Here is an 11,209-nt window from a genome sequence, read left to right on the forward strand (position 1 = left end):
ATAGGATATAGGCTAAAAATTTAAATAATTATTATTTTGTAATATCATATAATTATAATACATATATTTTTTTTAAAAATGAATTGAATTTATAACTTAACATATTATATTTTTAAATATTTTTATCTTTATTCAATACAATTTTATATTTTCAACTTTAAAATTCAAAATCTGGATACGATAAAAAAGTTTATTTTCATAATTTGGATCACAAAATTCAATTTATTTTAAAAATCATAATGCAAACGGTCAACAAAATACATATTCGTGGAAAATCGAAAAATATAAAACAGAATTTGAATTTTCCACGCTAAACTATTTTTTTTTTTTTTTTTTTTGGGGTTAAATTATGGAAGTATGGACATTATAAAAGCTTTTTCAAAGCAAGAGCAACTGCCATGTTCCACTGTTTTCGCTCCACCAGTGAAATTCAGAATGAGAGCCATGAATCCTTCTCCATTTCCTAACCAAACTTTCCCCAGTTTGCTTCCTTCAAACCCTAACCCTAATTTTCATATCCCTGATTCTTCACATTTCCAACCTCAAAATCCTCCTCTCGACTTGTTTTCTTCCCTTTCCTCTCTCAAAAACCTCATCAATGTTGCCAACCAAACCCTTCAATCTCTCTCCTACCTCACCCTCACCCCAACCCCATCTCACTACGGCAACGATTCCTATCTCGTTCAGTGCCATTTTGATCGGCGCCACCGTGTGCCCCCTCATTCTCTCTTCCGCCACTCCCTCATCTGCCCTTCCGCTTCCCTGCCACGTATCGACCCGACCCAACTCCTCCAATCCTTGCATTACCCTCAAACGCTTCTTCATTCATCTCGTCAATTGGTTAATGAGAAACGCTTCTCTCAAATGCTCCCGGATTCGGATGCCGACCTTTGCTTTTCTCTCAATGATTTTACTGATGCCACTTCCAATTTCTTCTATCTTGATTGTCCTAGCGTTGTTGCCTCGTCTAACCTGGATGAAATCTCCAAAGTTTTCACTCTTCCCCGTATTTTGGCTGTTCATTGCGCTAATTTTATTGGTAATGACCATCCAGAGATGAAGAGTACGTTGAAGGGGTTACGAATACTTCCCTCTGACTTGTGGGTTCTTAGAAGTGAGGTAGAAGCGTGGGACGAATACCCCAATATGTACTCATTTGTTGTGCTTCGGTCCATATTGGGCTCAGAGATGGCCATGGACAGCCATTTGATGACATGGATCATTGCAAATTCGCCTCGGTATGGTGCTGTTCTTGATGTTGCTATGAGGGATCATGTATTTTTGCTGTTTAGGTTGTGTTTTATGGCAATCTATAAGGAAGCTTTGGGATTTCAAATTGCGTTGGAAAATGGAAATGGAATGGAGGGTGGATCAGGGAATAGCTGTTTTAACTGTCCGATTTTGATTCAAGTATTAATGTGGCTAGCATCGCAGCTTTCCGTGTTGTATGGGGAAACAAATGGGAAATTCTTTGCTATTCACATGCTTAGACAATGTATACTAGATGCTGCATTGCGGCTGTTGCTTTTACCATCGGAACAAAAGCCAGTGGAGAGTCTGACTTTAGGAGAGGGTTCTCATAATCTGGAAACTAGTTGTAGTGACACACAGAGTGTGAAGTTGAATGAATTGGATCAGAAAGTTGTAAATAATGGCAATGTTACAGGAGAAGAAACGGTCAATTGTAGGGAGATTCTTGTGTCCCAAGTGGCTGCAGCCGTTGCAGCATTGCATGAGCGTTTTCTACTTGAAGAAAAGATCAAAACCTTACGCTTTTCTCATCTACAAACTAAATATCAGCGGTATGCTACTTCTCCAATTTCTAGTTCTGTTTCTCGTTTGGTTACTAGTTTTGATCAAGTTGATGTTTTCCTTAGTGTTGTGATTGTGGTATTCATGTATTCAGCAAATTTATGGTTGTGCTCTTTTTGAGAAGAAAAATAATTGTTAGGCCACTGTAAAGGTAATGGGTTTAAAGTCCATTGTGGTCTCCTACCTAGGATGTTAAAATTTTGGCAAGGGTTCCTGTGATGTGCATGCAAGTTTGTCTAGAGTTTCTTAGAAATTGAGAGAAAAAAGATGACCAAAGTGATTCTAGAGTCTCTGTCTTTGGAGCATAATACAGATAAAGAAAACTACAGGGGAGAAAAGCGAGGCAGCCTCCTGAAGATCTTAATTCTTTTAAGATCTTCTTTTTAAAGTAAACAAAACTTTTTCCTGTTAAAAAAATGCAGACAACTTTTGATTGAAGTATTGAAATTAATTCACCTCAATCAAATTAATAAAGGTTTGAGAAATCACCTGAATCTGTAGAGTCTCCATTGCATTCTTTATACAGATGTTTTGTGTTTATGAGAACAAAGAAAGAAAATTGGTGCTTTGACCTTCCTCAGCTTAATAAAGGTTAAAGAAATTACCTGAATCTTTAGAGTCTCCATCTTGCACCACTTGTCTTCGATTTCATCGAAAGGATATTTGTAAAAAGAAAAGAGGATCTCACTTTTCAAGTGGGTGATTTTTGGAAACAGACTAATCCTTTCTTATCTCTTTTAGGGTTTCTGAGTATAACTATATCTCTCAAAGAGCTTGTGAAGAACGTAAAAGACGTTGCAACTATAGACCTATAATTGAGCATGATGGACTCCCAAAGCAGCAGTTTCATAATGAGGTATTTCTGAACTCTTTACTAGTCTGGTTATTAATTATGCAGTTGATGATTTCTCTGCCTATCAATTTTCTGTATTCATTTATTGATGATTTTAAATCTCACGGATTCTTCCTGTTGACTGCTCTGAATTGGGACAACATGTGCAATAGAAGATAAGAATTTGTAGATTCTCTAATATGAGCTTATGAGATGGAAGTTTTGTCATTCTTTTCTTGCATTTTATGCACCTCCTTAGTCCTTAGTCCTTCTATATTATTTTATATAAAAAAGAATAAACCTCCTTTAGCAATAAATGATGAAGCAGTAGCTGGCCAACTGCTTAATGTCCAGTTACCCATGATGTTTCCTGTCTGTTTGTTTTATAAAAAGCAGGATACAAACAAGACCAAAACAAGGGAGGAACTCTTGGCTGAAGAAAGGGATTATAAACGTCGAAGAATGTCATACCGTGGAAAGAAGGCAAAGCGATCAACTTTACAGGTAGACAAGCACCTTGTTAGATCTATCCATTGCAGGATGATTCTTATAGTTCCAACATTGTTTTTGTTATCTCTCTATTCTCTAAAGCTATTGGCCTAGGGTCTAACTCTGTATGGCATGGCAATTTTCTTATAATCTTTTATGGAAAAATATGAGATTATATATGTTGTCTGGCTTCTGCTTCAACTTTTGCCACCGGTTTTTCTGTTAGATAGTATCCTCTCTCAAGTTCTTGCTAATTTTACTTTTCATGGAAGGTTACAAGGGATATTATTGAGGAATACATGGAGGAGATTATGAAAGCTGGAGGAATTGGGTGCTTTGTGAAGGGACCTGAAGAGAGAGGGACAAAATCTGAACAACCCACTGATCATAACATTACAAGAAATATTATTGCTGATGGGCACACAAAAGGAAGCAACGACTCACATGGAGATGCAAGACTTAGCTCAAGTCATTCCAAGAAGCAGTCTAACTATGATAGTGGATACTCATTTTCGGAGAAGCCACAAAAAGATCATTATGGGCACAATGGCTCTCCAGAAGATGAAAGGAAAAGTTCCAATAAGGACAAATATGATCGAGATCACCATCATAGGTTCTCAGATCGAAGCAGTAGTCCTAGCCAGTCACACAAATGGAAGAGATATCCAAGTGATCGAGATGATGAGGTGCTAGCAGAAACCAGGCATCATGAAACTAGAAAGCTGTCTTCTAGCAGCTCTAATTATCATGGTTTTAGATCATCTTCATCCTCTAGATCTGGGGGTGGTTCAAGTGCAAGGAAGGATGGTCATAAGTTGAGAGCCAGTGATAGTCGGAAAAGGAACATGGCTGATAATCACAGTTCAGAACATTTGGTGTTTAATTCATTTAATGATAGGTATACCCCTTCTGAATGTCATGACAAATTGGAAGATGATTACTCCACTGCCAGCAGATTATCTAGATCTCGATGAACTTTAATGTGATGATCCTTGAATGATGAGGCTGTGCCGCATATGGTGCCATACTTTTTAACCTAGCAAATATCTAGCTCGTGGTAAGTGTTGCTTATGTGCTACATCCCAAACATCTTTAACTGTGAATTCTACTACAGTTTTTTCTTTAACATGTTTTATTCACAACCTTGCAGCATGAGGTTATCTAGCTTCAGAAATTTTATCCTCACGTGTATCCTCCATAGTATCCTTGAAGTTTATCCCATTTTCTTATACGTTAAATCTTGTCAAAATCTCTATTCTTTCATTGTATTTTCTCTTTTCCAGAGAGATCTGCTATTAACACATTGTTGCACTTGCATTATTTGATTCGCGTCATCAAATATCAAAAATGCCAATTTTACATCATCTTTTTCTGTTCTGGGGTTGTCTGATATTTCTGGATTACAAAGGCAGATTAATGAAGTCGTCAGAAAAATGATTCATAAATCAGTTGGTTATGGTTATGGTTGTGGAATTACCATGTCATCAATTGTTTCTATTTTTACTCTTGTTTGCTAGGGTTTCCACTACGGGAAATATTTTGGTGTTGCATCACTTGTCCTTTTCCTCTTCTTTTCAGTTGTAGTTGGAGTTGGTCATTCAAAATCTTACGAGGAAAATATAAAAATGATGCACTAAAATGTTTTGTAGATGTTAGGCATTGCCAAATGATTACTCGGCAATATCATTGAGTAGGGTAAAGTTGTTTCCAGTCTATTTCTAGTGAGATGAAGAGAAGTAGTCTAAGCCTGGGAGAGCTTCAATATGCATAATGATGATTTCACTTCAAAAACTTATTCATTATGGAATGGTATGGACGATTAATCTAGCATCTTAACAAACATTTTAGGCTACTACACTCACTACTAGATTTCAATCTTATTCCTGATGTTCCATTAGTTCTAACTTTTGCCTTACTTTTAGTGTTCTAATCAACAGCCCCCCACTATATCATTTAAGTGTGAAGGCAGTCTGCAAATGAACTTGATCAGAGAGACCTACAACCGATGGAGTTTCAGATCATCTGTTGCAGGTTGCTCCATCCTATATTGGAGTCTTCTGTATGTACTTGCGGATGCTAGAAGGTATGAATTTTGGCTTCTTGGTATGTCTTTCAATTTCCATTTACTACACTGTCTTTTCCCTTTTTGGCTTCCCATGAGAAAATTAGATAGAAATATAACATTGTTGGAAAAGTTGGAAAGAAGTGGTTGGAGAATCTTTTTTTGGAAGCCCTTATATGAAAGGGGATCGTTTTATCATTTTGTATGAGTAGGTTTTTAGAATAACATCGTGATAGCATATTACTTGTACTTTTCTCTAGGTGACGAGACATGGCAATGCGTGAATTAAGAGCAAGAGATTTGCGAAATTAATTAACAAAGGAATTTTCAGAAATTACTATTACTATTTTTGACCTAGGAAGTTATTGGATTTGCTAAACCGACTCTTAAAAAACAATTTTTTTTAACATTTATTTATTTTTATATTGAATGCCCTTTATATTATAAAAAAGGAAAAATTGCATAAATCACCAAAATATTGGTATTGGTATAATCACACTTTGCTTAACTTTTCGACTTTCAATTTGATCAATTAATGGTTGTAATTCCTTTTCATTTTTTTTAAAAAATTAACCTTTATTACTTTAATCATGATGGGGCACCTTAAAATTCAAAATATAAAAATAAAGATTATCCATCATCTCACCTCCCTTCCTCTCTCCTCTTTCTTCTCCATCTCCATCTTCCTCCCAAAGAAAAACGGAGAAACATTAGATACAAATAAACTAAATTTGGAGAAAAAAAAACAATATTCAACTAAAGCCAACTCCTCGATAACCTTCCACCATCAACCTCATTGCCATTCTCCTTTGCTTAACTTCCATCGTAAAAATTCGTCTCCACAACTAGAGATGTCTAATTTCTTCACGAGGACAGGACCTCGTGGGGCCCTGCCCTCGAAAGGGGTAGGGATTCCCTGATTAGGCGGGGAATGGTGCAAAAAATTTCTCGTGAGTTAAATGGGGACCATTCCCCGTCCTCGCCCCATTCCCCTTCCTTATCCTGATTAGCTTCTACATATTTATTTAGTATAGTTATTTAACATTATGTTATTATTATTATTTTATAAATATTACATTTAAATTTCAAAGTTGGTTATTTATTGAAAAAGATAATGAATATGTTTAAATTGAATATTTAAATTTAGATTATATATATGAATAATTTGATTTATATTTATTTATTTTTACTAAAAAAAAAATTATTTTTTAGGTCAAAATTGAAGTAATTTATCTTTAAGTTTAAATTATCATATAAAACTATTAGTGATAAAGTAAATTATTTAATTAAAATTTGTTCATGTTAGTGATTTAAATTAATTGGCTTTTTACAAATAAATAAATAAATAAATAAAGTAATGGGGAAAAATTTTCTGTAGGGACCCCTGCGAACTCCCTATGGGAAATCTTGTGATTCCCATGGGGAATTTAATGGGGACGGGGAATGAAATGGGGAGCGGGGAATGATGTCCCTAGCCCTGCCTCGTCTCGTGGACATCTCTATCCACAACTTCGATCCATTCATAATGAAAGCCCTAACCAACTCCAGAATTAGAATTGCAATGAGTGTAGTTAACAGCGACATTCTTGCCCTAGCCTTCAATTGGAATTTCACTGTGCAATGGATCAACACGAACATTAAACATTACTATTCGACTAGCAATATCGTTGGAAATGAGGTCTTGTTGTTGATGAATTAGAATTTATAGAAAGTGGTGAATGTGATGAATTTTGGTGGGAAGGTGAAGGTGTCAACGGTGCATTCTATGGGGGTGTTGAGTCAGTCAGATCCACCGTCGTCGAGGAGGATTAATCCAGTATTTGAAGAAACGATGAAAGCGATGAATTTTTGAAAGAAAGGTGAAGGGAGGAGAGAGGAGAAGAGGAGAGGGAAAGTGAAAGTGATGTGAGATGGGTGAGAATCTTTATTTTTATTTTTCTAATTTTAAAATGCTCCATCATAATTAAAGTTACAAAGGTTAATTAAAAAAAAAAAAAAAAAAAACTAGTCGCAAGCATTAACAAACTACAATATCATCAATGCTGAATTTAATTCTCATCAATTCCCTTTACCTAAACATACCTGACTTGATATCAATTTCAACCCAACTTCAGTTTAAAATCTTGGTCTAACACCACATCAAACATGAAGGATCTAAGTTAATCTCAGATGATTGACTTCCCATCCATGTCGATCTTCACGAGTAGCATTGTTTGATGCTGCGACACACCTTGACATTCTTAGCTCAACTATATTTGTCATCTTTCTACTTTTAGGTTATTATGAATGAACCTTCAGCCACCCTTGTCGATTCCTACACCATTTTGCACAATTTCTCTTGTAATTTATAACATTGGTGGAGGGGTTAGATCTAATTTCGATATGATTGGTGAAGGCAAGTGTTCTAACTTGGGGTAGGGTAGAATCCAAATGCTAATTTTGTGAGGAATATTTTAAATTTGTAGTTCACTAAATTAATTCTTCTTTATTTCTTAGTTAATCCCTTTAGCTTGATTTCGTTGATTGATTTGACGCATTAATTGTGAATTCTTGTCTAATTGCTAAAACTTGACGCATTGTTGTCTACCCATTTTTTTTTCTTTTTATAAATTTGTTATATGGTTTCGCAAATTTGAAGTTTTGTAAGGTTTTTTGTTCAATTTTCTTTCTGATGTATTCATATACCAACATTTAATATTCTCCCTTAATTATCCATTTTAAATTTATACTTTCCTATAACAAGTTTTCATTGCAATTATTCCATACATATTTTATTGATCTAATTTTGAAAATATAAAACTTAACCAATAAATATAATGTTTCATAATTATTTCTCAATTCAGTTTTTAATTTAATTGATTTTTTTAAAAAATTATTTGGCATATTCTCCATCTATAACTTCTATTCTCCTATTTTCGTATTCTTGCTATTATCAGTTATACCCAAGTTTTGACAACCCCTAATTACCGACAATGGTCATCAGTTTGATAATGCAACATTTCATAAATTGTGCTGAACTCAGCGTTAAACATTGCTTTTCAGTTCCAGTCCATCTAAACACTAATGGATAGGTAGAGGTTGCCGATAAAATCATCCAGCGAAATCATAAAGTTAAGTTGGAAGGACTAAAAGGGTTATGGCTGGAGAGTTGTCAAATGTGTTGTGAGCCTACTAGACGACATCACAAACTTCTATTGGTGAGACTCCTTTTTCACTTGCATTTGGGTAGAAGTCGTAGTGTTGGTAGAGATCAGAATTTCTTCACCTAGGGTCAAACAATTCGATCTAGTTGAGAATGACGAGGCACTTTGGCTAAACCTAGATTTTTTGGAAGAACACCTTGAGATTGTGCATCTTTGACTTGCAGAGTATAAAAATTGGGTTGCTCGGTATTACAACTCCTATGTGTGTAAGTGGAGCTTTAGAGTAGGTGACTTAATTTTTAGGTGGGTCATGCCTATCACCAAGTATTCTAGCAGTGGAGTCTTAGGATCAAATTGGGAGGATCCTTATTAAGTGGTAAAGGTTCTTCGACCTATAACCTATAGTTTGGTCGACTTGAGTGGGAAAAGTTTGCCTCATCTATGAAATATTGAACATCTGAAATTTTATTTTCATTAGATTTCTTTTTATATTTTTATAATGAATGTTTTGTATTTTTTGGCTTTGCTTCAAATTTGTAACGGGAATTTCATAGTTTCTTTTCATTCAAGCAATAAGAATTATCTTTTTCAAATTTACAACGAGCATTTTGTCTTCTAACTTACACAAGTAACGACTTTCTCTCATTAGTAAAATTAATTGTGCATGAGTTGAGGGCAAAGGTACTAATTTTGTCAACGTAAAGGCTAAAACTACAAGTTTAAATAGGTTGAGTTGTAGGCTTGAGTTGCAAGCAAAGGCAAGCTACAAGTTTAAATAGACAAAAGCTAAAGTTGTAAGTTTTAATAGGTCAAGCTGCAAGCTCGAGCTGCAAGTAAAAATTGGATACAAAATTCAATAAACAAATTGATATTGCAAGCTACATTAGATCAAGCTGCAGCTTGAGCCGCGAGCAAGTGTTACATGCTAATAATGAGTTTATAAAAATAAACAACACAAACAACTAACAAAAATTTTGAGAAATTTTAAACATTATTCATTTATATGCTTATTATCATCAAGTTTAGCCAAGGTTTTTGAGTTATAGGAAAGTCAGGGACGCCTTGAGGAAATGTGTTGGTGAAGTTTGAGATGTCATGCTAAGGGGCAGTTGGTAGAGGTTGGCTCATAAAAACACCCATGCTATCAAGACTTCGATTTTCGTCATCTAACCAAACATTGACCTTAGATTGAGCGAAGTTGAGATCAATGTTGGAATTTTAGTAATGCGTACAGCCAATGTGACTCTATACTAGAGATAGTCATCCTCCATTTAGTTGTATGCTTCTGTAGAAGCCCTCAACCCAATATTTGGCATCTGATAACTTAGTTCAAGCATCTTGTAGTTCAGCCTTAGCAATTGGTAACTTCTTCTCCAATTGGCTTACTGACACCTAGGAGGCATCATAGAGAGATTGAAGAGTTATCGGAGATTTGTGAGAATTAGCAAGCTTAGTGGACACCTCGCATATAGAGTTGAAATTCGATCAAAATCTTCTCGAGGAATTGAATTTTGCTTGAGAAGTTCCATCTTCCCGCACAATCTCACATGATTTTGCTTATAATATTCCACATCAACATCTCATAAGATACCTGAAGAAAAGAAATAGGAAAGATGAAAATACATATATAGGTTGAAAAACGCAAATATATGATTTGGTAGAGTCCCTTACCATGCAAAGGTTTTGCCGGGCTTGTGAAATACTCGATCATGGGTTGAGATTTTTTCGTTCAAACACAACCATTGGGCCATAGCCTGAGACAAAGAATGCAACCTTGTCACTCTTGGATTCATATTATTCCATCTCTCTGCACAATTTCAAAAAAAGAAAAAGAAGGAAAAAATGATACAAAACGGTCAAAACCAGTATGGATTGCGAAGTTGAGTTCAAATGTACAAAGCAATTCTTGTTGAACCAAGCTCGCTCCGTAATGGAGCAGATTGTCACTGAATCTCGAAAGATGGAAACTGTGCTGGTCAAGGTGGGCTTGCAGTCGACTTACAAAGCAAAAAAAAAAAAAAGAAAAAAAAAGAATAAGATGTAAAAGCTAGTCCCATTCGAGCGAACACGTGAGAAACTTACTAAAGTCCGGAACTCGGTCGGAACCAAGAAAGAGGGACCTTTATAGTCTTGTGCAAGGCAATAACCACTAACGAAAAACCATTGCTCTTTCCACCTCTTTATAGTAGTGGGGCGTGAAACGATAGAATTTCTTTTGTGAATACTAACATAATAGGAATCAGATGGGGATTTTTTGAGAGCATGAAGGGATAAATTCTTCCATTGAAATACGATTTGAGTTTCCTAATTGAAGTGAAAGAATGTAACAACCTAAGAGCACACAATAAGAGTTGGGAAATAGTTGAAAAGGTACTATGTTTACATAAGTTAAAAACTGATGAATAAAAGGGTGGAGTGGGAGCCTAACTCTGTAAGTGAATATTGTGGGTAAACAGCTACACCTAAATGTGAGTTAGATGACTCATTGCAGGAGGAGGGATTTTCATCCGAACGAAATCGAGAATCCTAAATTTCTTTCTAAGAGAATTTAAAATATTTATGGTTAATGGAGTCGAGGAAGGAACTTGAGGAATTAAATCGTTATTACGGAACCCTCGCTCTCTCTGGATACGATTTCATGGCCTTTGGTTGGGAAAATCAACTTCGTCAAAGTCGGTTGACACATCGAACCCCATAATCTAAGGTTTAGATGTTCTTCATGAACAAAGATAAGTTAGATGAGAAATTACCTTGAGAAAGATGGAAGAAAGGTGAAAAGTGAGATATGGTGAAATTTAATGGCAAGGTGAATCCTTTTTATAAGATAACTCTACATGTAAAATGATTTTTTTTTTTTTTTACCAGTGTAAC

General features: G+C 35.4%; 1 protein-coding gene across 5 annotated transcripts; it reads left to right on the top strand.

Annotated features, from left to right (window-relative positions):
• The first annotated feature begins 397 nt into the window (after nucleotides 1–397).
• Nucleotides 398–10,369, top strand: LOC120071234 (U11/U12 small nuclear ribonucleoprotein 48 kDa protein). Of its 5 annotated transcripts, none has more exons than XM_039023376.1 (7): nucleotides 398–1,802; nucleotides 2,554–2,668; nucleotides 3,041–3,148; nucleotides 3,406–4,190; nucleotides 4,284–4,942; nucleotides 5,056–5,216; nucleotides 8,238–10,369. In XM_039023376.1, the coding sequence occupies exons 1-4, from the start codon at nucleotides 436–438 to the stop codon at nucleotides 4,105–4,107; spliced, it is 2,292 nt and encodes a 763-aa protein (XP_038879304.1). In that variant the 5' UTR covers nucleotides 398–435; the 3' UTR covers nucleotides 4,108–4,190; nucleotides 4,284–4,942; nucleotides 5,056–5,216; nucleotides 8,238–10,369. The 5 variants fall into 5 exon arrangements, with proteins under 5 accessions (XP_038879304.1, XP_038879305.1, XP_038879303.1 ...); XM_039023377.1 differs by having other exon boundaries at nucleotides 5,071–5,216; XM_039023375.1 differs by having other exon boundaries at nucleotides 4,284–5,216.
• Nucleotides 10,370–11,209: the final 840 nt, after the last annotated feature.

Source organism: Benincasa hispida, chromosome 2 (assembly GCF_009727055.1).
Source record: "Benincasa hispida cultivar B227 chromosome 2, ASM972705v1, whole genome shotgun sequence".
Taxonomy (NCBI): Eukaryota; Viridiplantae; Streptophyta; class Magnoliopsida; order Cucurbitales; family Cucurbitaceae; genus Benincasa; species Benincasa hispida.

Bases quoted from the DNA above. Each gene is read 5' to 3' on its own strand.
- LOC120071234 (XM_039023375.1), top strand. From the start codon at position 436: ATGAGAGCCATGAATCCTTCTCCATTTCCTAACCAAACTTTCCCCAGT. The intron at 1,803-2,553 runs GTATGCTACTTC...TATCTCTTTTAG, and splicing joins CTACAAACTAAATATCAGCG to GGTTTCTGAGTATAACTATA. The intron at 3,149-3,405 runs GTAGACAAGCAC...TTTTCATGGAAG, and splicing joins CAAAGCGATCAACTTTACAG to GTTACAAGGGATATTATTGA.